Source organism: Setaria viridis, chromosome 3, assembly GCF_005286985.2.
Source record: "Setaria viridis chromosome 3, Setaria_viridis_v4.0, whole genome shotgun sequence".
NCBI lineage: Eukaryota > Viridiplantae > Streptophyta > Magnoliopsida > Poales > Poaceae > Setaria > Setaria viridis.
The window spans coordinates 11,224,896-11,248,785 of NC_048265.2; the positions used below are offsets into that span (position 1 = coordinate 11,224,896).

Below are 23,890 nucleotides of genomic sequence, written 5' to 3' on the forward strand. Positions count from 1 at the left end.
CACACCACTAACAATCATGTTGGTCTTGATCAGCTCCTCATCTGAACCTCCCAATTTCTTGAAAAAAGAATAGGGCATCAAAATTGACAATTGCCCCTCCATCAACCAACATCCGATAAATTGGCTTCCCATTGATGTGGCCTCGCATGTACAATGCCTTCAGATGATTTTTAGTGGCTTTAGGCTTCTAGAATACTTCTTCCTTAGGCCCAAAGTCAAGGTGAGCCAAATCTTCCTCTAAGAGCACATAGCCATCCATTGACATATGAACCACATTTATATCCAGCGTCGTCATCCTCTCAGGAGAAGAACTGTAATCAACACGTTGTTCATCGTCCTCTGTCTCATGGACTGATGCCAATTCTTCATCGCACGCCATAGGGTCAGAAAGAGCGGAAGCGGGCGAAGTTTCTAATGAGACCGGTCTGACCGGTTCCTAGACCGATCTGACCGGTTTAGGGGCTAGCTCAGACGTCTTGACCGGTCTGACCGATTCCTTAGCCGGTCTAACCGGTTCAGCCTAAACGTCGACCTTTGCTCTCCACTCCTTCTTTTGAGACACCATGGGTCTGCACTTGTTGAATGTCTCATCCTTCTGTTTTTCCAGCTCCTGTTCCCTTCTCTCCTGCAGCCTTAGTCTCTGCAATTTCTTCCTTTGAGTGCGAGTTAACCCAGGAGGACACCACCTTGGTAGGAGATTTAGAACTTGACCCACTGCTGCTAGCCTCATGATCATTGGCAGCGGATACTTTCTGAACAGGAGCTGCGATCGGATTGTTCATATCAATCGATCTTTCCACATTAGCTTCAACAGGAAATTTCATAGACCCAATTTGGATAGCAGCTTCTCCTCTGCCCTTCTCTGAGTCTATCTCCGTCTTCTGAACTTACCCTTCCTTTTGCTTGGGACGATACACTTGCCTGGGGGAAGAAGCACGCGGTGTCTGTACAGACCCGTTTGACCGGTCATGGGAGACCGGTCTGACCGGTCGGGTCTGCTGACCCTAACCAGATAGGCGAGGAGCCCACCGGCCGTGCACGGGATGCGAGACTCTGTCTAAAGCTGACTTTCTGAAGCCTCCCTATCCAGATGGAAAGACTGATAAGACGCCCACATCACCCCATTATCATCCCACAATGGGCATGGAGGATTCGATGTCTGGGGAGCCCAAGATGTGGAGGGATGCTGCCTGTGCTTCACCTGGTCACCCCTTTGTCTAACAACTGCTCTCAACGGCGAACCTTGCTTCTCTTGGCGGACAGGTGACCTCATTCTTTTTTTTACCGGCCGATCACTTGTAACGGCTTTTTCTTTGGTATACTTGTCTAGAAGCATATCAAAGGTGACTTTCTGCCTGGGGCTGCTCCCCTGATCTTTTGCTACATTAAGCTTCCAGGTCCCAATTTCCAGGCGCTTGGGTTTTAGCATTCGGGGATGACCTTGTGTTAGACCGGTCTGATCGGTCTCCTGAACCGGTCTAGCCTGACCGACTGGCTCGGATGGCTTTTGGCCAGATCGCGAGTGCGAAGCTTGCCCCTCGTGTCCAGAGGTTTTCACAGTAATTTTGAACGACTCTCTGCCATATGGAGTCTTTTCATACACCACTTCCCTTGCCAACTCTTTGCCTCTCAAATCGGGCTTCTCTTCCTCGATTATCACATTCTTCCCCTTAGTTGCTTCAGCTTGATGCGGCCGAACCAGTACCTTAGGTTGCTGAATATCCATTGTGTTGACATGAAAATGTGTCTTGTCCACTTGCATCTCATGGAAAGTCAACCGGCCTTCATTTATAGCCGATTGAACCTGTCGACGAAACATATTGCAGTCATTGGTAGCATGAGAAAAACTGTTATGGAATTTGCAATATGCTTTCCTTTTCAATTCCTCAAGTGGAGGCATGGTATGAGTTATTTTCAAGTGCCCAAGTTTAAGTAATTCATCAAAAATACGATCACACTTGGAAACGTCAAAAGTTAATTTTACTTCTTCTTGCCGACTCTTTTGAGCTAGTTTAAGTGATGCACAAGAGTAAGATTTAGGTTTAGAAGGCCATACAAATTTAGTAATGTAAACTTCATTGTCATCATCGTTCGAACTATCGGAATCATACTCGATGGCATGCATATTAGACCGACGCGACTTGAAACTATCTTTTTCTTTAGTAATTCTAAGTTCCATTGTTGAGGCCTTCATTAACACTTGCGCGATAGTGTGAAGCTCGAAATCTTCTAGCCAATCTCTAATGGAGGATTTTAAACCCTTAAGCGCAAGGTCGGCTAAATCACTATTGGTTAGTGATAAATTAAAGCACCGGTTTTTTGTTTTTTTTTGAATTGTCTTATGTAATCAAAGACAGATTCTTCTTTGCCTTGTCTGACCGATGTCAAACCCGTCAACTTTAATTGAAAATTCCCAATATAAAAATGATCATGAAAAATCTGCTCTAATTGTTCCCATGAATCAATAGAGACGGGAGCTAAGGACGAGTACCAAGCGAAAGCGGTTCCGGTTAAAAACAAGGAAAACAAACGAACGCGCAAAGCATTATAATATCCCGCCTCGCCTAGTTGAGCCAGATATTGACTAATATGTTCCCAAGTAGTTCGGTTATCTTCGCCACTAAATTTAACAAAATCGGGCATGCGCCAACCGACTAGGTAGGGAACATAGTCAAAATCGGCTTGATACGGCTTTTGATATAATTTCGAACTCCCAGTATTTATGCCGTATTTGCTTTGCATCAAAGCTAACACCTCCTCTCTAAATTTCCTAATCTCGCGAAGGGAGGGTATCTCTGAATGCTCTTGGGCTGATGTATTCACGGTGCTCGCATAGGGTGGCTTGTCGTTCTGAATGTGGTGCAAATCAGAAAACACATCATTCGAGATCCCTCTAGATGCCACAATGTTGTTGGGGATTAGAGGAGACGTGTATGCTATCGTGCCGAACGAGGATGGGTTAACCCTAAACTCGCCAACGCGGTCAGGAACGACTGAGCTAGGCATGACAGTCATCGGCACTAGCGTTCGGGGATGACGGTCAGCTGGCCGGCCTGAAAGGCCTGACCTGTATGACTGGTCACCTGGACCGGTCTGACTGCTCTAGCCATGCTCTGCTATTGCGGCTGGGTTCGAGGCGATTTTTGCCCCGAATAGGAACTCAACGGCATGTCGTATGCATTGTTTTCAGGAATGGCTCCCATATTTGCCGATGTACTAGTTTGTGCAGCCCCACATGAGTCAACTTGCGAAAAATCATTTTTATCATAAGAAACGGATTTATTTCCTACAAGTTGATCTATCCGAGCCATTAATGTATTAGTGATCCTATTTTGATCAGCAAGACTTTTACGAAGCTCATCATTAACGGCGGCTTGGTCGGAGGGGAAATTACTTACATTGTGTACTTCTTCGACCATCCTGTCTTTCATCTTGATCGCGGGCAGCTCAAAGTCTTGCACTCTTGTCGTCTTGCCCTTGCGATCTTTCTTGACGCCCACGAGATATTGCATCTTGACGTATTCCTGGAGCGCCGCCAGATTCCGCTCCTCCTCCTCACTGAGATCTTCCACGGAAGCCGTGATGATGTTGTCTTTGTCGATGTCCGTAGTAGATCCCATCTTGCTAGGGTTTTTCGGAACGGTTATGGAAACCGGATCTTTATGTCCCCAGCAGAGTCGCCAAAATGTGTTGGCACTTTTTCTGGTCAACACACGAGTGCGCTAGTTCGCACGTGTGTTAAGCAATCACCTCGTCGGCGCCTCAGCAACTGGTCGGTCAGACCGGTTAGGTAGGCCGGTCAAACCGGTCTACTATTGGGCGTCACGAAAACCTAAGAACACCGCCTCGGGAGGGACCCCGTCGGAGATGGCGCACCTAGGGTTGCTTTGAGATCGGTCAGGCCACTCAGAGGTTCCTCAACCGCCGTCGAGATGAAGGAGGAAAGTAAGGAGGTTGGAAAAGCTAGGGTTTGGAAATAAAAGGTAAAAAGATTTGTTTGACAATTGGGTATTAGCCCTCAATCGGCTAGGGCCCTCTATATTTATAGGGTGGGAGGTCTTTTTCTGCAAGAAAGACCCGTTTCAACTCCAATTCAACCACGACTCTTGATTTCTTCTCGGACTAGGGCAGATCGGTTTGACTGGTCAGGGAAACTGGTCAGACCGATTTCGCCTGCCAGATCAGCTTTCAAGCCTGATCGGCGGCACTGCCACTTTTGGGCGTCAACAGAGAGGAAGTTCTATTGCAAGGGCCGCGTGCTCTTATCGTCCCCTTCTAATCCTATAAAGAATTTTTGTTTGTAGATAAATACAGAGGATTAGAAGGGGACATTCTTGTCAAACAAATATATGCATTCTTGTCGTCTCCTTCATCGGATTACATCCCAGCACATTGAGTAAGAGAAAATGGAAAATGAGAAGGCACGGTCACTTGAAAAAAGGAAAGCCACGGGCAAGGAAAAGGAATGCCTGCTCATTCAGTCATTCTGTCAAACAGGTTGCGAGCGACGAGGCTGCTGTCTAGTAGCTGATGCGTTCATGGCATGCGCATGGTGTCTTGCGAGCGACAAGGCGAGTAGATTGGCCATAGCAGGGCCATCGTCGGTGTCTTTGCCAGGTCCGCCGAAAGCTTGCGCCACTGGATCAGGTAAACTTCTCATTTGCTCCGCGTCTGCAGGCCCCCGCAGCGCCCTCCCTCGTCGAGGCTCCGCCGTGCCGTGCACACGGTGGTCAAGTGCTCAACCACGACTCCTCGGACGCGTCGCGGATGCCATCGCGCGCAGGCCTAGTGCTGCCGCGTGACAGACGGGCCTCTCTCGAGCCCCGCGCGCGACGGCGACGTCGGGGCCGCAAGCACGGAGGGCGCGCTGGCGCGATGCCGCCGCCGTTAGACCGAACCGCCTTCCCCAACCGTGGAGGACCGCCTCTGCGCAAAGTGCGCATGCCTCTAGCCTCGGTCTCGGCCCCCTAGCTAGCGCTCGCCCCATGCGTCTCTGCCCCGCCGTCGTGGACGCCGGCGCACTCAAGCCCCGCAGGGCCACTTGCGGCGCGTCAGTGATGTGGCCGGCGTCCGGGAGCAAGTCGAGCTCGGGACAATGAGAGGGACGAGCTACGGACGACGGGCAGAGGGAGGCGTGGCTGCGTGGACGATGCGAGCGGCGGAGCAGCGGCAGGTCGAGGCGGAGGCGACGTCGCGTGCGTTCGCGACGATTCGCTTGCGCCTAACATGGGATGACCGCTCGATCTCGCGCAACCAGCAATCGAACGGTCATGAACTGCGGGCAACGTGGCCCAATCCCGTGGCCGATCTATGTGTCAGGTTTCGGTCTTTAGAGATGTCCACGTACCGGGTCCGCCCCTGGTACTACAGTAGTAGTGTGAGTACGTGACCGCTGCAGTTTGCACCGGCAGGTAGATATTTTCACCGCGCGAACTCGACCAGTAGTCCTGCGAGTCAGGTCTGTTTGTAGAGTTTGGTTTAATTCTGATTCTACGTGGGAGAGCTGATTTAATTTTTCCAACCTTTGTCCATTCGACAAATTCCTACCTCTGTATCTATGAGGTGTTTAGGTTTTGCAAAACTCCGCTGCCCAAGAATTGACCAGCGTGTCTTGTATCGGAGTTCGGAGGGGGAGCTGAGCGAGAGGCGAGAGCTGATCCTAGCCACTAGCTCACGGAACGATCCGATGCTTCCACTCCACGTCTATCTTCCCGCAGCCACAAATTATGGTCTCCTCGTTTTTTTTATTTTCGTCCCATAAGTAAGCTCAGAGAAAAATCTTTACAGCTTCTTAAGATAATTGCCGCCCGTAATCTACTCCAACATGCACTGTTTAGGAAGCACTAGTACGTGTGACAGTCTACTCACAAGCAAAAACATGCTTTGATTAAGCCTCGTTTGGAATGCAAATTTTCTTCCAAATTTTATGGAAGTTGAGCCATACAAAATGATTTATGTTACTAAAAAGCATGGCACATATAAACTTTGCTGTTGCTGATTTCATTGTCACCCAAACCAAATCTAGCTGCAAGCTCGGAGCCCACGCGACGGGCCACACGCATATTCTGCCACTGGCCGGTAGGCCCTCGGCCACGTGTTGGGCTCATCCATCCCCCCGCACGCTTGAATTATCTCGCGAGCGATAATTCCATATACGACCATACTCCCAGAAGAATAAAGCTTGAGCCACATTTTTTGAACCGCGGAAAGCAAAAATCCAAAATGGCCGCTAGTGGCCTTGGCCTCGCCACCTCCTTCCTCCCCGGCCACGACACCCTCCTCCGGCGCCGGCGCCGGCGGCCGGCGAGCCCCGCGGCCGCCTCGTTCCGGCCGGTGACGGCGGAGCTCGGCGGCGTCGCGACGGAGCTGGGGCGGCAGCTGGTGGAGGCGGTGGGCGTGGGGCTCCCCTGCACCGTCATGCAGTGCGGCGACGTCATCTACCGCAGCACGCTCCCCCGGAACGACGGGCTCACCATCACGGCCCCCGGCGTCGCGCTTGCCCTCGCCGCCGCGTCCTACCTCTGGGCGACCCCCGGCGTCGCGCCGGGGTTCTTCGACATGTTCGTGCTCGCCTTCGCAGAGCGCCTCTTCCGCCCTACCTTCCGCAAGGTGTGTTCGCGCATCAATTCCGAAACCTAAGTCCTCTACCGCCACCGTTTGTGCTGATTTGATGCGCGTGCAGGACGACTTCGTGCTCGGGAAGAAGCTCGGGGAGGGCGCGTTCGGGGTCGTGTATAAGGCGTCACTCGCCAACCCCGAAGCTGCGGAGAAGGTAAAGGCTAATGTCGTATCCGCATGTAAACGCTTCGATTTTTTAGAATTCTGATTGCCAATTCGCACTTGCTCTTTGGCTTAGAGGACAAAGTAGGGTATATTGAAATGCTTAGGACTTCGGCGTGTTCACTTCAGTGTGCGTGCGTGGTTTTAACATCAGAAAAGATAGGGTGATGAGTTGTGCTCCTGAGGAAAATGTAAAAAAATGGATGTAAGCTCGATAATGTGGCCACAATAGCGCACTGTGCACTGATGTTGTTGTTGTTATATGTGAATCGCTTGCATAGTTTACTGACACTGTTGGATTTGAAGGTTTCAGGATATCTAAAACCCTGGAAAGTTTGTGAAAGAAAGCGGTCATATGAATGAATATCTAAAACCTTCTTTTGTTCATCTTGAAGCAAGGGGATGTGGTTGTGAAGAAGGCGACAGAGTACGGTGCAGTGGAGATTTGGATGAATGAGCGTGTCAGGAGGGCTTGCGCTAGTAGTTGTGCGGATTTTCTATATGGATTTCGCGAGGTATATTCACAGTCACTGTTAGATAATTACGTATAAAAGACAGCCTTGGCTTTCTTTAATAGAATTCGATTGATTCCTGACACTGGTTGCGTGTTGCCTTCTAGAGCAAAGTGAAAGGTAAGGGGGCTGAAGAATATTGGATTATTTGGCGTTTTGAAGGCGAGGATACACTTTATGATCTAATGCAAAGCAAGGAATTCCCTTACAATGTAAGCTCTGCCATCCAGCTTGAAAGATAGTGTCTTAAGTCAGTCAACTTACTTGCTTGGTTCCCTAAACTCCAGTTGAACAAGTTTCTTTTCTCTGGTTTGTCATGCTATTTGCTTTTTGAATGAACTGCAGTTAATTTAACTGATGATCACCAGCTTGATGCTGCCATCATCTCAGCTGCGGTTTCTTGTACTGTGTTGACTAGCTGAACTGCACTATAATGGTCGAGTTGATTAACCAGTTCCAGTCAAATTTGTGTGTGATCAGTTGTATTCGTTTGGAACTATGCTAATTTGGCGACATAAGTATGAATTTTAGTTTGTTAGGATCAACTGTTAGTGAGAATAGTCAGACATTTCTTCCTTTTGTAAAGTTATTGTTCTCATGGCATGGTAGATTGCAGCATTTTATACCCATCTATTGCTAAGGATACGACTTAAATCTTCCATTTGATTTTTTTTCAGCTTTTGAGTAAACATAAACCATAATAAATTTACATAAGCCATAATGAATTGTGATTTTTTTTGTTTTGTTTCTTTTTCAATCAGGTGGAGACAAAGATTCTTGGTGGTGTCCAGAACTTGCCAAAGGGAATAGGAAGAGAGAATAAGATCATTCAAACGGTAATGAGACAACTCTTATTTGCTCTTGATGGACTTCATTCGACGGGGATTGTTCACAGAGATATAAAACCTCAAAATGTGATATTTTCAGAGGGTAATCATAAAATCTCAGTTCACTTGTAATTTCATGACAAAATATTTGCTCTAATTTTCTTCTTCTTTTTTTCCTCTGATAGGATCACGAACCTTCAAAATTATCGATCTTGGAGCAGCAGCTGACTTACGAGTAGGAATCAACTACATTCCCAAAGAGTTCCTTTTGGATCCAAGGTACTTGCAGCTACCTTCATTATCAATAAGTGCTCAACATGGCAAAGTTAAAGAAAAGTTTTCCGCTAGTCAAACATTTTGCTTTGCGAATGCTGTTTGTGCTAATGATTCCACTAGAAAGGTTGTTGAAGCTTTACCAATACTTGGCAGGTATGCTGCACCAGAGCAATACATCATGAGCACACAAACGCCATCTGCTCCTTCTGTTCCAGTTGCAACTACTTTGTCTCCAGTCCTATGGCAGGTATACTCCAAACTGATTTTTTTTTCATGTCAGTCCTCTGAGAAATTGGTCCAATCAGATAACTGCTTGAGCTGATGCAGTAATATTTATCTTTTACAGCTGAATCTTCCTGACAGATTTGACATATATAGCTTGGGCCTTATATTCTTACAGATGGTAAGTGATTACTGGGAGCCACATATTAGCATATACTTGTAAGTATATGTATTGAAAATTTGCCGATTATACAACACATGATGTCTCATGAAATTATCTGCTGCCCGTAGCAATGCATGGGCATTCAATTAGTATGTATTGAAAATTAGTACAGATTTACATTGCATGCTTGGAGCAGGTACATCTTAGAGCGCACAGCTAGGAAAAATGCAACGATCTAAAACTGGCCTTTTTCCAATCTCCGCAGACTAGAGTGATTCTTCTTGTTGATTGGTTTGAATCTCATAATGCTGATCTTCCCCCCTACCCTACACTGTTGCTTGGATAGGCTCTTCTACTCTTGTCTCTTGTCAAAACACCATCCAGTATTTAGCTAGTACTTGCTTGCTGCAAAGCTTGTATTTAGTTATTACTGATTACTGTCATAGAAGATGGTGGTATTTGCTCATCTGATTGTTATGAACACATTGCATTTATTAACATATGACAGAGTTATATCTTGTTGGAATCGGAGTTATGTTGGGTTGCAACATAACACATGTCACTCATGGCACAGTGTTATATTGCATTCAAGTGTGATTTCTTCTCTTTATTCAACCTCCTTTTCTAGCTCTGATGTAGGTGGAATATGCTCTGCAGCTAGCTACATCTCCAGACTCTTGTTTTGTTTTGCCTCTTCCTGGTTCAAGACATATCATGGCAGCATCATTCAGTGGAATTTCATAAAACACCTTGTAGTTGTTAATCTTTCAACTTAACATTCTTTTGCAGGCATTCCCTTCTTTACGAACTGACAGCAGCCTCATACAATTCAACCGCCAACTGAAGAGGTGCGATTACGACTTAGAAGCTTGGAGGAATCTGGTGGAGCCACGAGCAACCGCTGAGCTTCGGAGGGGCTTTGATATCATGGATTTGGACGATGGTATTGGATGGGAACTCCTCACGTCGATGGTCCGTTACAAAGCGCGGCAAAGGATCAGTGCTGAGGCTGCATTGGCGCACCCATACTTCAACCGTGAAGGCCTTCTTGGCCTCTCTGTCATGCAAAACGTACGGCTGCAACTGTTCCGGGCAACCCAGAAGGACTACAGTGAAGCAGCTCGTTGGGTTGTCGGCCTCATGGCAAGGTCAGGAACTGAAGATGTGGGAGGCTTTACAGAAGCACAGCTTCAAGAGCTTAGGGTACGTATGGCAGCCTTACCTTTGTACCTTTTCTGAGGCAAGCATGATAACATAATAACCAGTACGTGGAACACAAAGATTTGAAATGCGTACTGGAGTTGATGATTTATTGCAGCAGTTCCCAGACAAACAAGCTTTTCATTTGAAATCACTAACCTTACGTAGAGCACACAAAAGGTTTGTAATATCAGGAGTTGTTGACTTGTTGCAGCAGTTAGAAGACAGGGTTTCATTTCGATATCGGAATGCTGACTCCAGGGATAAACATATAATCGGTGAGGAGAACACACCAAAGACTCACCACTTGTGTATGTGTCTCTCTCTTTTCGTGTAGGAAATAAAGCCGAAGAAAGGCAGCGCCCAGCGGAACGTGCTGGCCTCCCTGCTGCGCGTGCAGAGGAAGATCGTGAGAACGATCAACGAGAGCATGGACGATCTCACCAGCCAGCGCAAAAGCATCTGGTGGAGCCGGTGGATACCGAGGGAGGAGTAGGCCGGCGCACCTGTACATTGTCCACTTCTTCTTCTGTATAAAACGTCGCCCAATAGCATTGGTAATGGTATGATTGATATACTATACTGCTTACTTCGTATACTTGCTGGTGACTGGTGAGTACAATTTGCCTGGAAGACTGCAGTAACACGATGTATAGATGTAAATAATTTGCATATGCACTTAAGCATCGCAATTTTTGAGATCCTTGTCATAAGTTCATCATGAGCACTCGGCTGGGCGCCGGCCTGATTAACCTGTGATTGGTGCTGTCGTAGCTTTCTGCACCGGAACCGTCTTCTTCCACATGTGGTGTACAAGATTCCGTGACAGGTCACTTGGCCTTGGCGGCTTGGCACCATGATTGGCCACGCAGCCTTTTTGGCTGTAGCAAAGACTGCACCTCGTGATGGCTGATGAATGAAGTTTATGACGCAGTTGGAGGCTTGTGAGTACCATGTTGGCCCTTCTCTGTTGTTGCATTTACCTACCCGAGTGGTCCTCCATGGACCCCGGTCCTCTTCTTGGCCACTTTGCTCAAGGTGCCAACTACTGGCATGGTTGTGATTGTGAACTGCATTTATCTGAGATTCTGAGTACTGTGGCCAAATGTAGCTGGTAGTTTACGGTGGATGAGTGGATCACATTGAAGACCCGTGTGTGGCCGGCCGTGTGGAACTGAGAACCCCCATATCCTGACCATTTCCCTCCCTGTATTGTATCTAGAAGGTCCATGAAGTGTGCTGCCTTAATTTAAAGGGGGTAGAAGATCCTGTTAAAGTTTGGGAACACCTGTTAAAAGTTTAACACCTGTCACATCGGATGTTTGGATGCTAATTAGAAGTATTAAACATAGGCTAATTATAAAACTAATTGCACATATGGAGTATAATTCGCGAGACGAATCTATTAAGCCTAATTAATCCATGATTTGACAATGTGGTGCTACAGTAACCATTTGCTAATGATGGATTAATTAGGCTTAATAGATTCGTCTTGCGAATTAGCACAGGGTTCTGCAATTAGTTTTATAATTAATTCATGTGTAGTTCTCCTAATTAGCATCCGAACATCCGATGTGACACTGTTAAAGGGTTCTGCAATTAGTTTTATAATTAATTCATGTGTAGTTCTCCTAATTAGCATCCGAACATCCGATATGACACTGTTAAAGTTTAGCACCTCGTATTCAAACACCCATAGAGTAATCAAGCAAAAGCCCGCGAGAGAGCAGCGTGGAAGGGAACAGCCCAAAGCACCATGGCCTGAAGGGCACGCAGACAGGGATGGCCCGGATGGACACGCTGGAGGGCCCTCCTCTTTGTATCCGCCCAAGGGGCAAGAATGCACGGCTGGACGTGGCCTGGTCCAGATTCCAAAACATGTCGAAATGGCATGGCAACACAGGGGCCAGAATGCCAGGTGCTTGCCATTTCTTCAGCAAACATGAAACAATCCAAGACACAGTAACAACTAGGTACAGTAGTACTGTACGTAGGAGTGCTACTGTCTACTGTATGCAGCTAGAAATAACAGAGGCAAGGCCTTAGGGGGTGTTTGGATACCAAGGGCTAAACTTTAGCCCTGTCACATCGGATGTTCGGATGCTAATTAGGAGGATTAAACATGAGCTAATTATAAAACTAATAGCAGAACCCCTAGGCTAAATCACGAGACGAATCTATTAAGCCTAATTAATCCATCATTAGCGAATGGTTACTGTAGCACCACATTGTCAAATCATGGACTAATTAGGCTTAATAGATTCGTCTCATGATTTAGCCTAGTGCAATTAGTTTTGTAATTAAACTACGTTTAATACTCCTAATTAGTGTCCAAACATACGATGTGACAGGGGCTAAAATTTAGCCCCTGTCTTCCAAACACCCCCTTAGTTGCCTGATTTCGGGCAACCAAAATCACTACGCCAGCACTATAACATATTGTAGCGTTTCGTTTGTATTTGTAAATTATTGTCCAAATATTGACTAATTAGGCTCAAAAGATTCATCTTGCAAAGTACAACCAAACTGTGCAATTAGTTTTTGATTTTGTCTACATTCAGTACTCCATGCATGTACCGTAAATTTGATGTGATAGGGAATCTTCTTTTTGCATAGTGACAAAGTTGGAATTTTGGGTAACTAAACAGGGCCCAAATGAGTTTGAGTAAATTCCCTCGGTGTCATAGAAATTTTGATAACTACCTTGTATGCCATAAAATTTTGAGAAATCCCTTCAGTGCCATTAAAATTTTAATTTATCCACTCATTGCCAATTTCCATTTTGTTAAGGCGGTGTTTGGATCTTTAGTCCGGACATGTCACATCGAATATTCGGAGGCTAATTAGGAGGACTAAATATGAGCTAATTATAAAACTAATTACACAGACGGAGGCTAATTCGCGAGATGAATCTATTAAGCCTAATTAATCCATCATTAGCACATATTTACGGTAGCATCGCATTATCAAATCATGAACTAATTAGGCTTAATAGCTTCGTCTCGCAAATTAGCCTCCATCTGTACAATTGGTTTTGTAATTAGTCTATGTTTAACACTTCTAATTAGTATCTAAACATTCGATATGATATGAATTTTAGGAGGTTCCAACGAACCAAACATGCCAAGTGTGGTTAGAAAAGACGATTTTACCCCTTTTAAGTCAGGCCCCACCTGTTGGCACTCCTCTCTATCCTATCTCCCATGTCTCTCTTCTCCTCATCTCCCACTGGCAGCCTCTCTGCCCCTCTCCTCTCTCCTGCTCTGCCCCACCGGCGAGGGTCCAGGCGTCCAATCCCTCCGCGCCCGGCCCGCCATCCGCCTCGGCGCTTTGCTCTGACGGGGAGGGCGTGGCCAATCCCGTCCGGCCGCGCGGCGTGGGGCGGTCGGTTCGGCTGCCACTCGAAGATAACACGGAAGAAGAGTGCCGGTGAGCTCGTCGAAAAATGAAGAGAACGAGTACGGATGGACTCTGGGGATGTTGCCCAGTCCATGTTTGGGAAAAACAGCCCGTAAACATGTGACATTGAAAGCTAAATTGATCCACAAATCGCAATTACCCTCGCGCAGGCAGACAGGCAGGCAGCTAGGTCCCCTCGTGCAGCGCTCATGCAGACTCCACGGCCAGGCGCCGCCGCGCACACCGCGTCTCCCACGCCCAGCACTGCTCCGTCACATGCCTAGCGCCACGCGCATGCCCTGGGCCGCGCTCGCCAGGCGACATGCCGGTAGCTGCTCACCCGGGCGCGCCAAGGCGCGAGCTGCGGCCTGCCTGCCTCTCCCCACCAGCGAGCAGCGACCGGCAATTCCAATCCGTCAAGCCCCTTCCGCGCTCCATCCGTCCGCACCCTCCGGCGCTCGCGCTCCGCTCGTGCCTCTCGCAGCTCACCTACGTCCTCCCTGCCTCGTGCCGCCATCAAGGGAGAGAGCCAGAGAGGGGATTGCGGATTGGTCACGGGATGAACAAAGAGGGGACGAGGAATAGAGAGACGAGAGGGAGAGAGAGGGAGGGGGATTGAAAGGTGCACCGACAGGTGGGGCCTGACTTAGGAAGGGTGAAATCATCTTTTCCAGCCACACTTAACAGCACATGGATGAAAATGTGAACGGAATGGCACTGGCACTGAGGAGATAAATTAAGACTTCAATGGTACTGAAGGGATTTCTCAAAATTTTGTGACATACAAGTCATCAAAATTTTTATGGCACTGAGGGAATTTGTTAGTTTTTGGACCGAGGACTATAGCTTCCGTTTTTAGATCTGGGACTAAAGCCTCTTTAGTCTCGGGTCTAAATTTCATAACCAGTGAGGGATTCTTTAGTCCCGGTTGGTAACCCCATGAGTGAATACAAAAGGATAGCATCCCCACCCAATGTAGGTAAGATGGTAAGAAAGTTATACTATACGCGAGATAAGAAATTGCGGGTTCGAATCTCACATTGCTGGAGTCATCGAAATCCAAGGCCATCACATGTGCAGCTAACTTTTTTTGCAGTTTATTTGCGTGTTTTACTTCAATTTCATTGTGCTTTATCTCCAAGCATATTAAAGTATATTAGATCATCATAATGACACCTTCTTTTCTTTTTAAATTGAAATGGAATTGGATCCTATCGTTGAAAAGTTTAAGCAGAACAAGTCTTTCACCGGTCCCAGTTTTTTCACGTGTAACATGCGCGCGCACGGTGCGTGGGATTCGAATTCGCAACCTCTTACCTCACGCATAGCTTTCTTACCATCTCACATACACAACACATCTGATTGAGTGGGGGATGCTATCCTTTTACATTCACCCGTGCCGGGGCTAAAGGATCCCTCACGGGTTACGAAATTTAGATCCGGAACTAAAGAGGCTTTAATCCCGGGAAGGCTTTTGTCCCGAATTAAAAACGCCCGAGATTTTTATTAAGAATGGAAGGTCGTTTCTCTGTTAGCCTATCAACCACCAAACTGCATCCATTGAACTGCGTCCAAAATGAGTTTAGGCTGACCGCACCGCAGGACGCCAACCGTGCTTGCATGCGCGCCTCAGGCCTAGGACACGTGCACTGCGCGCCTGTAAAGCGCGTGGGCCACTACCGGCCGCGTGGGGAAACGCCAGGAGTAGCGGTTAAGCAGCGCACCGGTAAAGGAGAGAGAGAGAGTTGGGGAGGGAGAGAAAGAGGGAGGGAGGAGAATAAAATATGAAATAGTGGGTATAGAGTATGGAATAGAGATAATATAGGTGCGGGAGAAATGAGTATAGAGTAGAGAATCTAGATGACTAGGATAGAATATTCCTTTTAAGAGATGGAAATAGATGTCGATGAATGCGGATAACCTTAGGTGGTAGGATTATTGCGGCAGAACCGAAACCGACCAATTGTCAAGTTAGCAACAGCCATGGATTCATGGCTGCTTAAACCTGAATCCAAACAATGATCGGATACAAGCGAAATCAATAATGGCAGTGGTGTCCACTTCCCCGGCCATCCTTTGTCTTTCACTTAGCACAGTGCAATGATCACATTGGAAGGCTGGAAACTAATCATGGTCTTTGAGGCTTGAGATCGTTCATTTTAAGGGGTGTTGTTCCTTTAGTCCCTCTTAAAATTTCTGTCACCTCGAATATTTAGATACTAATTAGAAGTATTAAATTAGAAGTATTAAATATAGACTAATTAAACCAATTGCACAGATGGAGATTAATTTGCGAGACGAATCTATTAAACCTAATTAGTTCATGATTTGACAATGTGATACTACAGTAAACATGTGCTAATGATGGATTAATTAGGCTTAATAGATTCGTCTCGTGAATTAGTCTCCATCTGTGTAATTAGTTTTATAATTAGCTTATATTTAGTCCTCCTAATTAGCCTCCGAATATTCGATGTGACATGAATTTTAGGAGGTGCTAAAGATCCGAACACCCCTTATTCTTTGGATTTCTAATTTTTTCGGACTGGAAGCAGCTGTGTTCATCGTGACCAGGAAACATCACTAGAAACCGTCCGTTCTTTTTTTCAGTTGCGTGGTAGGAATGGGTCCACAGCCCAGCATCGTTTCGTTGGCCGACGCGGGAAGGCGTCCGTTCAGAGTGCCTGACACCGAAGCGAGCAACCGAAAGGCACAGAAGCATGACGCATGGTTCAGTTTGTTTTGTATTTCTTCAGGGGGGGCCTGCTTCGGAACGAGGCTACCTTCACGTTGTTTATGTCCAGAATGTGGGCGTGTAGAAAGAATATCCGGCCAGCTAACCATGCGAGACATACTAGCTAGTTTGCGCATTAGACCCTTCCCTCCTGTGAATTCCTGCGCGTATTTCTTTGAGGTTTTAGAAAAATAACATGCCAAAAGAAGGTGTAAACGCAGTGTCAACGGATGAAACGTGCTAATGTACAGCATAAAGATATATCCAGAAATACACCTTAGCTAGCTATATAATGTTCGTACTGTGAGAAATATATCAAAAACTACTATAATATAATGTGGTTCCTTCTAGACGTTGGTATGCTATGTCATCACGGACATGTATTTTTCTCATACACATGTAACCACATTGTCTGTTTGAACCCTCCATCTTGAAATCAACGGTGAGATGAATCATGAATGGATGCGAGAATCATGTGTATTGTAGGTGAAAAATTCAATGGGTGGATGGATATCCAGCGAGAGTAATGAACGGCTGAGATAACTCATGCAACCACAAGTACATGTAAAATTTACTTTTCCCATGTCATCACATTTTCCCATTTGAGACAAACCATTGCTTCCCTATGCAGGAGTGTTAATTTCAAACATTTTAAAATAGAGGGAACAATATAAAATATAAGAAATATCGACGATATACCACAGGTAGCTATAAATTACCCACATATGACTTTGTTTATGTAGCACAAATATAGCGTTAAGAAAGATAACCTAATCATTAATTAATAGATAGTCTGCTTATTCAAAACATGATATTTGTAAGCTTACATTGATTTTTGCAGAGTGGTATAAAATATTGATATTGAGGAAATTATCTTAATTGTTTTTTTAGTCATATGACATGTGCAACTATCCGTACGAGACGTGCATAAATGTCTAAATTTTATAATCCACCATCAGGTTTACTCTTTATCTGCATTAGTTGACATTGCCACAAGTCAAAGATAAAATACATTTTCATTTGCGCCCCCTATGCTCAATCGTATCTACTAGTATGTCCCACCTCAAATGGCATAAAATACAAATAAATTTCTGGTAGTTCAGAGGGGTTTAACGCAAAATCAAGGCATCTACGCCTCGTTCAAGTCTCGAACCTTCCGCTCGTAAACCACGAGAGAAAGGTCGTCACTCGAGAGTCGAGATGCACCCGCTCGTACGCAACTTCGCGAAAAGCCCTCGCCTTGTTCATTTTTACTCCCCGCGTCGGCGAATTTGACACGCCAGCACAGAAAAAAAAAAAAGAACGCCCAGGAAAAAAAAAACCGAATCAAACGCGTTCCCCTCCCCTGGAGGCCAGAAATATAGCGAGAAAGGAAGAGGAATAGCGCCGAGGACGACGAACAAGCGGCCGCGCAGGAATGGCGTCGATGCAGAGCTGGCGCAAGGCCTACGGCGCCATCAAGGACTCCACCACCGTCAGCCTCGCCAATCTTAACTCGGACTTCAAGGTGGCCCTTGATCCGTTGTCTTCTCCCCCGATTTCCCCGGGATTTTTTTCGACCTAAGTTTGGGCAGTTCATCCAAACCCTAGTTTCTCCGTCTGCTAAGCGAGCCCGTGGTGTTTTGGGGTGCGGGAGCAGCCTCGGATCTGTGGGTTTTGATTGGTGTCTGTTCGCTTTTGTAGGATCTGGATGTGGCGATCGTGAAGGCGACTAACCACGTGGAGTGCCCGCCCAAGGAGCGCCACCTGCGCAGTGCGTTGATTCATTCTTATACCCTGTATTTCCGCGTATAAAAGCTTCTGCCTAATTTAGTGTTTATATGGGTTCAGAATTAGATCGTGCCTCCAAGTGGGGGAGACCTTGAAGTAGGGAAGGGTGTGAGGCGTGCGTGCTTTTAGGTTGTGTGTGGTGTTTGATGATGGGTAATTTGTGTGTGGTGGTGTTGCAGAAGTTGTCGCGGCGACGTCCATCGCCAGGCCACGGGCGGATGTTGCCTACTGCATCCATGCTCTTGCTCGCCGTCTTGCCAAGACCCGCAACTGGATTGTAAGTTGCATGCTCACTCGAGAATTTGTCCCCCTTGTTCCTGTTGTCCCTAGAATTTGTTCTTTTGGATGTAAATTTAGTTGGAGTTCTTTTCTATCTTGGAACATAGACAATAGTAGTATGCCACAATATGTCAATTAGATTTCAGTTGGACGTTGAATGATGTATTCTCGACTCGAATGGGATGTGGAATTTCTGTTGAGTGGTGTGTAATGCTGTAAGCATGAACAGTTTGCGTTGATTCAATAAATACACTGAACATCAGCGGGGTGGGTAAGAATTGCCTTGATTTTAAATGACATTATGCCAGACCTTTTGCTGCCTGTTAGTCATCTAGGTGGTGGAAAATTGATGTTCTAGTTAAGTTAATCCCTTTTCGGATCTGCATATGAAGACTTTCTGACTTGAAATGTAGCCTGCACTGATATTTGTAATTTCTCATTAAATGCTTACTAGCGAGTAGAGAAGTTGCGATGCTTATTTTAGTTGGAGCTATAGATCTTCAGTGTATCCTAGGCTGGTTGTAGTTTACCGGAGTATTTAAACTTGACTTTGAAGGAAGTTCTAATAGTCGCATTCTGTTTTGCATTCGTCCTTTTGGTCATTGCTTACCAATTGCTTGTTGTACTTGTTTTTGAAAATGCTTGGTTGTCTTCTGATAGCAAATAGTATTTCTATTCAAGGTTTGTTTTTAGTGTATCATCTTTCATGGGAAATTTGGATTTGAAAGTGCTTGGTTGGTGCTTGGTGGTAACTGTCATGTCCATTCTAGGTTATTTTTTAGTGTACCATCTTGCTGAGGTAATTTGGATTTGAACATGTCAATGCTTTGTTAGGTAGTTAACCATTCAACATTACAAGTCCATTCTTCAGTTTGATGATATGTGATTTGCAATGCAGTACCTTCCCGAGTTATAGCAAAGCTAAATGTTACAATTATGATAAACAAATTCCCAAAATTATTTTTCTGGTTTCATATGGTGGTAGTAAATTTTCTTTTCATCTTTTTGGGACATGTAGGTTGCACTGAAAACACTTGTAGTGATCCATAGACTTCTTCGTGAGGGTGATCCTACATTTCGAGAAGAGCTTCTTAACTTTACACAAAGGGGACGAATTCTACAACTTTCCAACTTTAAGGATGACTCCAGCCCAATTGGTTGGTATTTCTTCTTTTAGCAGAAAATTGTTCCTATCCTGCTTATTTCCTCCTGATTTCCTGGTTTTCATATACTAAGTAATGTGCAGCTTGGGATTGTTCTGCTTGGGTTCGCACATATGGTTTGTTTTTGGAGGAAAGGTTGGAATGCTTCAGAGTTCTGAAGTATGATGTCGAAGCCGAGCGTTTGTCCAAACAAGGTCAAGGTCCTGAAAAGGTTAGGAACATTGCATCTCAATTTGGTACCACAAGCCTGAAATGATTAATTTCGAGGATTGCAACTATTTTTAATTTCAGTACCCATTCCAGCTCACTAATTAATTCTTCAACTGATCCCTTTTGCCACCAGGGACACAGCAGAACTAGGGAGTTGGATTCACAGGATCTTTTAGAGCAACTGCCTGCATTGCAGCAGTTATTATACCGACTTGTTGGATGCCGGGTGATTATCTCTTGCAACTTTATTTTTTTGGCTTAACATGGCTTAAGTGCTTAACACTTTTTTTTTTTGGTTCTGTAGCCTGAAGGAGCTGCAAACAACAACTACTTGGTCCAATACGCTCTAGCTCTGGTAAGCTCTGTTCTTTACTTCGATTTGGCTGTGCTGTAGTGTGCCACACCTGCTCTTTTTTTAAACTTAACTTAGAATTCTAATTTTATAAACTATGCCATCCTTGGCTTGTTAACTTATCCAAATGATATTGGTGGAAAACTGAAAATAGAATGATTTTGTGTTGTTTCTTCTATAATTCTGTAGTTTGCCTCTTTGACTTGTGCCCTGCCAGATGTTTTCTAAACACAATGATGTTTATTTTCTTACTGTATCTGCATTGTGCATGATGCGTATCCTGGACAATTACAGAATATTTCTAGAAGTGACCTCTCTTTGATTACTTCCCATAAATATTTTATTACTTCAGTGCTCCATGTTTGATTCTCTGAAGTATTCATGAACCATACTATTGGGGCCTATACCATAATCTTTGCTGTGAAAGCAATCCACCCTATCCATGTTGAAGTTTACATCTGCTTTTCCCCTTCTGAAGACTTGTCAGTTTGCCTTGATATAATGGGTCCTATCTTCTGTTCTACCTGAGTACCATGCCTTGATAGTTGATTTGACCTCAGATTCTGACTCTATTGCACAGGTGCTAAAAGAAAGCTTCAAAATTTATTGTGCCATAAATGATGGAATTATCAATCTTGTTGATAAGGTAACGGGTAGTTTTCACCTGGAAATATCTTGTGTGTGGCTGACAATGTGCACTGACATTAGTTTTCATTTTGTCTAGTTTTTTGAGATGCCAAGACATGAAGCACTTAAAGCTCTTGAAATCTACAGAAGGGCTGGCCAGCAGGTAACTCCAGAGTTCAGAAGATGATAATTGAAATCTATCTAGATTGTAGATTCTGAAAAAAAAATGCCATGTAAAAACACGCCATGTGTTTTCCTTGTCCTTATATATTTAGGTTGTTTGGTACTTTTCAGGCTGGGAATCTATCAGATTTCTATGAAAATTGCCGAGGTTTGGAACTTGCGAGGAATTTTCAGTTTCCCACTCTGAGGGAGGTGAGGTGTTGTACTGACTATCTAATCTTTGAATATTTACACTGGATTATTTGTGACATCTTATGTAAGAAATTTTCCTCAGCCACCACAAACATTTCTTGCAACTATGGAGGAGTATGTGAAGGAGGCTCCGCGTATGGTTCCAGTTCGAGAACCCCTGGTTAGTACTTGGGTGATACGATTAATATAATTTTCTATTTTTTATATTCAATTGTATTTTTAGTGATATGATCTCTAGCAGTCTATCCTACCCCAACTTGCTTGAATTAAAAGGCTTTGTTGTTGTTCTGCAGTTTAGCTATCTGTTGGTTATGCGATTGGTTATATGGCACTAGGAACTCCAGCATGCAAGTTCCTGTTGCTGAAACCTCATAATTGCTTTACCAGATGTAGCAGTTTTCTTTCCTCAGATATTCTGTCTTTTAAATGGCATCTGTCTTTTAAATGGCATCTGTCTTTTAAATGGCAATTGATTCATTCACCTGTCTCAATTATCATTTTACATAGCGAGTATCATCTCTCACTCTTCCTTGTATTGACCAGCTTTAGATTCTGTGGTTTAACGTATTTGTTATTCTTCTGAGTACTGGAAATGAAGTCAATTCATCAATTTTCAATTGTTTTTTTTATCAGGAACTTCCGGAGAGGCTTCTTCTTACTTACAAACCTGAGGAGTCAGAGGAAATTCCTGAACCTGCTCCTGTAGAAGAGGAAAAAGCACCAGTTGAAGAACCTGAGCCGGCACCACCTGTTACCGAAGTTGTTTCACCTCCTCCCAAGACTGAGGTGCCCAATACTGGCGATTTACTGGTGGGTAAAAGAATACTTTAATATCCATGATCTAATCTCATGTGCTTATTTCCACAACCTAAAGTCTTGCTTGCTAATAGGGCTTAAATGATCCAAGCCCTGCTGTATCAGCAATAGAAGAAAGCAATGCTCTTGCCTTGGCTATTGTTCCAACAGGTATGTTTTTATAAATGAATTCCTAGCGAATGCTAAGTATCTGTGAAGGATCTTTCGTTAAGTGGCAAATTGATTTTGGATCTTTATTAGATGGTACTTCAACAACTGGTAACGCTGCATTTCAAGATAAGGGGTTTGATCCGACAGGATGGGAATTGGCCCTTGTTACTGCTCCAAGCAACACAACTTCATCTGCTTCTAGCAGTCAACTGGTTGGTTTCTTTGATCTTCATATCATTGTTTTCCTGAGGTTTTTATGTGTCAGTTACATGTTATGGCGCTGTGGGACACGAGAATATAGGTTTGCTACTGCTATGGGCATATTACTCTTGTTATCAGCATTATTTAGTATGATGTTCCAATTAGCAATCATCATGTTCGCGAAATCATACATTTTGGTCAAAACTTGGTTGCAAAATTTCTGTAGGCATCCTGTGCTAGGTTACACAGTGAATCATGTAGCCCCATACATCATACATGACCTTGCATAGTTTTTAAGCAATCACTCGTATGGCTGAAACCCCAGTCCCCTGTCAGTGTTATGGACTCTTGCTGATGGTTCTGAAATGCAGTGTTTGTTAAGATAAACATGCATGAGTCTTACGATGCCCTGCGTTGCACCAATAATGCATAGCTCTTGTCGATCAGAATGCTTGGTCATGTGAATGACATTAATTGCATGTGCTATGTATGGCTATTATCATGTACATACACCCTGTGAATAATTGGTGTGCCTTGAGCAGTTGAGCCAATTGATGGCTATGAACTACACCTAGTACATGGTTTCAGTTCTCCAGGCTATGAACTCAACGTAGTACACAGTTTCAGTTCTCCAGGCTAAGCATTGATTCACAGCAACGATATTTCATACAACTTGTGGCCATGCCAGCTGTGTTCGATGAAAATAAACTTCTGGACTCCTTTTTACAGGGTGGTGGATTTGACAAGCTCATCTTGGACAGCCTTTATGATGATGGGGCTTACAGGCAGAGACAACAGCAACAGCTCTATGGTTCAGCAGTGCCTAACCCATTCATGACAAATGATCCTTTTGCGATGTCCAACCAAGTTGCTCCCCCACCATCAGTTCAAATGGCTGCCATGTCTCAGCAGCATCAGCAGATCCCAACGGTGATGCAACCAAATCCCTTCGGACCACCAATGCAACCGCAGATGGGCATGGGCCCTGCAACAAACAACCCTTTTCTGGATGCTGGCTTTGGGCCATTCCCAGTGGCGAACAACGGGCATCAGCAACATAACCCATTCGGCGGCGCTCAACTTCTGTAGGCTACTTAGTTACATGAGGAAATTTGTGCCCCAGCAAATGCGATTTTTGTGTGATTATATCATGCATTATGCTTGGCCATTCTTGTATGCGACCCCTGTATTATGCGTTGGCTTTCACCACACGGGGCTGCCGAGTTACCCGACCCTTGTTGTAAAGAAATTAGTGACCTGTGTAACACCAAGTATATGTCAATAAACAGTAGGACATGGCTATAATTATAACAAAAACAAAAGAGCGGTGGACCAATTGATTGCCTATCTCGTACATGCCGTGTGATTGATCACCATGTGCTCGGTTGAATATTCCAAGCCTAGGATTGGGGTGTGTTAAGCTATGACCTTTGATGCTCATAGCACTTGTGACTTATGCATACTTTACGTTGTTTGCAGCTTCTTTACATATGATTGAGCCTGCTAAGAAGTTTTCCACTGAAATTTACATCCAATTGAAAGTCGTAAGAAGGTTTCTACATAAATTTTCTTTTTGTGGATATACTCTTCTGTGGCAATCATCTTATCGGCAGCAGCATGACTGTACGTGTATGGTTGTCATGGCTCACCTTTTCTTTTTCCGCCATGGCTCACTCGAAGCTGATGTTGCATCGCAAATAGCTATATCTCACCGATGTCCACAACATGATTGTCGTCTCTTGAGCCAGAGGAAAAGCGGCGAACAGTAAAACCTCAATCAGTGACCCGGCTTTTCGCCTCGTGAAAGGCCTTGGGGTTGCTGTAATGGCTAGCC

The 23,890-nt window shown here is 45.0% G+C and overlaps 2 protein-coding genes across 2 annotated transcripts; both read left to right on the forward strand.

Annotated features, from left to right (window-relative positions):
- Positions 1-6,207: 6,207 nt before the first annotated feature.
- Positions 6,208-10,679, forward strand: LOC117848869 (serine/threonine-protein kinase STN7, chloroplastic). The gene is made up of 10 exons (XM_034730443.2): positions 6,208-6,609; positions 6,683-6,772; positions 7,176-7,295; positions 7,400-7,504; positions 8,054-8,222; positions 8,305-8,398; positions 8,549-8,642; positions 8,742-8,798; positions 9,570-9,983; positions 10,318-10,679. The coding sequence occupies exons 1-10, from the start codon at positions 6,223-6,225 to the stop codon at positions 10,474-10,476; spliced, it is 1,689 nt and encodes a 562-aa protein (XP_034586334.1). The 5' UTR covers positions 6,208-6,222; the 3' UTR covers positions 10,477-10,679.
- A 6,720-nt stretch (positions 10,680-17,399) lies between these two features.
- Positions 17,400-23,410, forward strand: LOC117849834 (putative clathrin assembly protein At2g01600). The gene is made up of 15 exons (XM_034731536.2): positions 17,400-17,620; positions 17,797-17,866; positions 18,063-18,160; positions 19,181-19,319; positions 19,409-19,536; positions 19,669-19,761; positions 19,840-19,890; positions 20,468-20,533; positions 20,612-20,677; positions 20,809-20,889; positions 20,972-21,049; positions 21,523-21,699; positions 21,780-21,855; positions 21,946-22,067; positions 22,786-23,410. Exons 1-15 carry the CDS (start codon positions 17,531-17,533, stop codon positions 23,143-23,145), a joined length of 1,695 nt encoding a protein of 564 aa, XP_034587427.1. The 5' UTR covers positions 17,400-17,530; the 3' UTR covers positions 23,146-23,410.
- The last annotated feature ends 480 nt before the right edge of the window (positions 23,411-23,890 follow it).

Excerpts from the sequence above, each read along its gene's own strand:
- LOC117848869 (XM_034730443.2), top strand. The coding sequence starts at position 6,223 with ATGGCCGCTAGTGGCCTTGGCCTCGCCACCTCCTTCCTCCCCGGCCAC. Across the intron at positions 7,505-8,053 it reads GCAAGGAATTCCCTTACAAT|GTGGAGACAAAGATTCTTGG; the intron begins GTAAGCTCTGCC and ends TTTTTCAATCAG. Across the intron at positions 8,399-8,548 it reads GAGTTCCTTTTGGATCCAAG|GTATGCTGCACCAGAGCAAT; the intron begins GTACTTGCAGCT and ends AATACTTGGCAG.
- LOC117849834 (XM_034731536.2), top strand. The coding sequence starts at position 17,531 with ATGGCGTCGATGCAGAGCTGGCGCAAGGCCTACGGCGCCATCAAGGAC. Across the intron at positions 19,891-20,467 it reads TCCAATACGCTCTAGCTCTG|GTGCTAAAAGAAAGCTTCAA; the intron begins GTAAGCTCTGTT and ends TCTATTGCACAG. Across the intron at positions 22,068-22,785 it reads CTGCTTCTAGCAGTCAACTG|GGTGGTGGATTTGACAAGCT; the intron begins GTTGGTTTCTTT and ends TCCTTTTTACAG.